The 3,414-nt window shown below is 42.5% G+C and overlaps 1 protein-coding gene across 1 annotated transcript; it reads right to left on the bottom strand.

The window, feature by feature from the left end:
• Positions 1-34: 34 nt before the first annotated feature.
• Positions 35-2,974, bottom strand: LOC121965319 (zinc finger SWIM domain-containing protein 8-like; the record flags this gene model as incomplete). Its single annotated transcript, XM_042515474.1, has 3 exons — positions 35-478; positions 605-760; positions 2,653-2,974. Coding segments are annotated over 3 exons (705 nt in total), but the record flags the coding sequence as incomplete, so codon positions are not given.
• Positions 2,975-3,414: the final 440 nt, after the last annotated feature.

The following is a 3,414-nucleotide window of genomic DNA, read 5'->3' on the forward strand; positions in this document are numbered from 1 at the left end:
CTACAATTATATTATTTTCCCATATTGTTCAGACCTTGTGTAAATCCAGCTTCAGCCTCCTTCATAAAATACCCAGCTAGTGACCAAGGCTTGACAGGCAGTTGACTTGTGTGATGTCTGATGAGGTCCCAAGTAGACTTCTGTCAGCAGTCAGGCTTTATATTTCAATTCAATATGTTGTGGGTAATTCTAGTAACATGGCTAGTGTACCTTTATATGTCTTAGTAAGCTGATGAAGAGGAAGTCTGTGCTTACCTGCTGGTGTCGGTGTTCTTAGCCCTGGCCCCGCCCCCCGCCCTGCGAGAGCCGCTGGAGGAGGAGGAGCCGAGTGAATCAGAGGATGAACTGCTGATGCTGTCACTGTCCTGGCCCCGCCCCCAAGATGTTGCTGCCCAGCCGCCCCGGAGCGGCCGCCGGCTGAGTGTGGGGGAACTGTCTGAGGTTGTCTCTGGGGCACTGCTGTCAATACTTGCCATGCCTGTCCAAACAACATGCACATCACATTTACATCTTCATTGTGTGTGCTTGTTGATTATTTTATGTGGAGGTTAAAGTGACAGTAAATTGTGTTCTGTTTAAAGAACATTGACATTTCTGAGTTTACCAGTGTGTTTCTTCTTCTGCCGGACAGGTGAGCCCCAGCAGCGCTGGCTGTATCCACAGCGTGCCCCCAGTGCCAGACGACTGGGCACTGTGGCCTCGAGCTTAAATGGAGCAGTTTCATTCTGCTGGTTATTTGATAACGAAGGACCATCTGACACTGCAGGGAAAGAAAATGTGTTAGCATAGTTTGATTACCTAATGCATGGTGACATTGGAAATCTAAGTTTCATAAATGTAAACCAAGTCAAAAAATCTAAACTCAAGTCAATATCAATTTTATATTTGATTTGAAGATTCTCTTATTACCTTTAAAGTAATACATGGGCTGGCTCCTAGTAAGACTGTTGAAAGGCTGTTCCCCAATGAGCCAGAATATCTGATAACAACAACCACAATTCCTAAAGTTGGGATGCTGTGTAAAATGTAAATAAAAATGTAATGCAATGACAAATGCAAATGCAAATAGTGCTCCACCTTTTTTCAATTGAATACAGTCCAAAGGCAATATATTTAATGTTCAGACTGAGAAAGATCTTGTTTGTTTTTTTTTTTGTAAATATACACTGATTCTGAATTTTATGCTTGTAACACGTTCCAGAGAGTTGGGACAGGGGCATTTTTACCACTGTGTGGCATCACCTTTTCTTTTAACAACACTAGTAAGTTTTTGGGAACTTAGGAGAGTTACTGTTGAAGTTTTGAAAGTCAAATTACTTCCCTTGCTTGATATATGACTTAAGTTGCCTGACAGTCTGGGGTCTCTGTTGTTATAGGGCCTGTGCCCACCTACCTTTTTTTGTGTTCTTCAATAGTTCCCTATGAGAGGCAGGCATCTGCTGCCACATGCGGTGGCCCAGAAAAAAAAGCGCTGCGCCCTCCTTTTTTTTCAGAGCGTTCTGTCTTTTCTGTGCACCCACTCCCTGTGCTTCGAGTTGAAAATCTCTGAACTTTTTAGCAAGGCTACTGTCACAAAAGTGACAGAGGGGGCTGTCTGTAGGAGCAGATCAGCCGGTGGACACTGGGTGTTTCTTGATGTGTTACGCTTTCATCACTGCACCATTGTAAGCTTGTCGTTCACTGTGTAGTCTTCCCTCTGTTAATGTAGCATTATGTTAGCTTAATAGCTAAAGCTAATGTAGAGGTATTGTCATTGAAACAAAACCCACATGCAACACGTTGTTAAAAAAAAAAGAAAAGACAAAACGCGCTCTTTTATGAACCCATCAGATGAAGCTCTCGAGCACCTTGCCACCTGTTTTCTGCTGAAGAAAAATGCTAGGCCCTTACTTTGCACTTCATAATACACTACATACTATTTGTTTAATGGGAGACAGGTCTGGACTGCAGCAGGTTAGTCTAATAGCTGCACTCTTTAAGGACAAAGCCACGCTGTTGGAACACGGGCAGAATGTGTCTCATTGTCTCTCTGGAATAAGCAGGGACGTTCCTGAAAAGACGTCATCTGGATGGCAGCATATGTTGCCCCAAAACCTGTATGTAGCTTTCAGCATTCATGGTGCCTTCACAGTTACCCATGATGTTACCCATGATGACATGGACACTCATACAACCCATTCCATCACAAATGCTGGCTTTGGACTTTGAGCTGGTAACAATCTGGATGGTCCTTTTCCTCTTTAGCCCAGAGGACACCAAGTTCATGATTTCCAAATTGCCTTTCATCCTTTCATCCCTCCTTTCATTGCCGATCATGAGATTATCACCTGTAAGCAATTAACCTTTTTACCTGTGGAATATTTTATTCTATATTAAGTTTTTTTTGACATTGCATTAAATCAGAATGACTGTATATTTACAAAACACAATAACTTTTTTTCAGTTTGAACATGAAATATCTGGTCTTTAGACTGTATTCAATTGAAAATTGGTGGAAAAGGATTTGGAAATCATTACATTCTATTTTTATTTAAAGTTGACAGCGTCTAAATTGTTTTGAAATTGGGGTTGTATATGAAGCTGCTGTGGATGGTCTAAAGTATACTAAGACAAAGCACCAAGAAAGGGGGTGGCAGGAGTGGAGGTTCTCACCATGCTCCCTGTTCTCAGCAGTGCTCTCTCCTGCTGAACTGTTCTGTATTCGGTTAAGATCAGCCTGTTGTGCCACCTCATCACCAGCCACTGCCGCAGCAGAGGATGAGCTAGAAGAAGAGGCTGGCAAAGTGGTTGCAGATGAAGATGAGGGTGTGTGTTTGGAGACACCCCCAGCAGCCCCGCTCACCCCACTCTGACTGGCGGCAGTGTGTTTGGACGGGCTGCGCTGGCTGCTAGCAGCTGGCTTGCTGGAGTAGAAGGAGCTTAGAGTTTGGGGCTTGTGGGTCTGACTTTCCCTGTCCAACAATTTATCAAGTATCTGAGGATGGAAGGAGGAGAGAGAGAGAAACAAGAAGTGACACAGGAAAGAGACAAAAGTCTTCATTAAAGAAACAGGATGAAAAACTTTTCTTCCTAAACTCCACTCTGGGTTACAGAAGACAGTATAGCAAAAACAGTATGTTTATTATTGAGTTTTCTTATTTTACACAATAACAGTAGAAGACAGACACATGAAACTAGTAACAAAAACAAGCAAAAAACAGCTCAGATCAAGAATCTTATGTAGACGGTTACTGGAATCAGCTTTTGTTGCTGGTGAATCTTATCTTGCAAGAAGGTTCAGGCAACTCCTTGCAAAATAATAGTAGAAAAATCAGGTCCAACATAATTCAGATAAGGCAGCCAGGTTTATAGAACTGATCTACAGTAAAGTGCAAAACTATTCACCCCCCTGTGGCATTTTTATTATATACGTAT

The sequence above is a fragment of the Plectropomus leopardus genome, unplaced genomic scaffold (assembly GCF_008729295.1).
Source record: "Plectropomus leopardus isolate mb unplaced genomic scaffold, YSFRI_Pleo_2.0 unplaced_scaffold19535, whole genome shotgun sequence".
Classification (NCBI taxonomy): Eukaryota; Metazoa; Chordata; class Actinopteri; order Perciformes; family Serranidae; genus Plectropomus; species Plectropomus leopardus.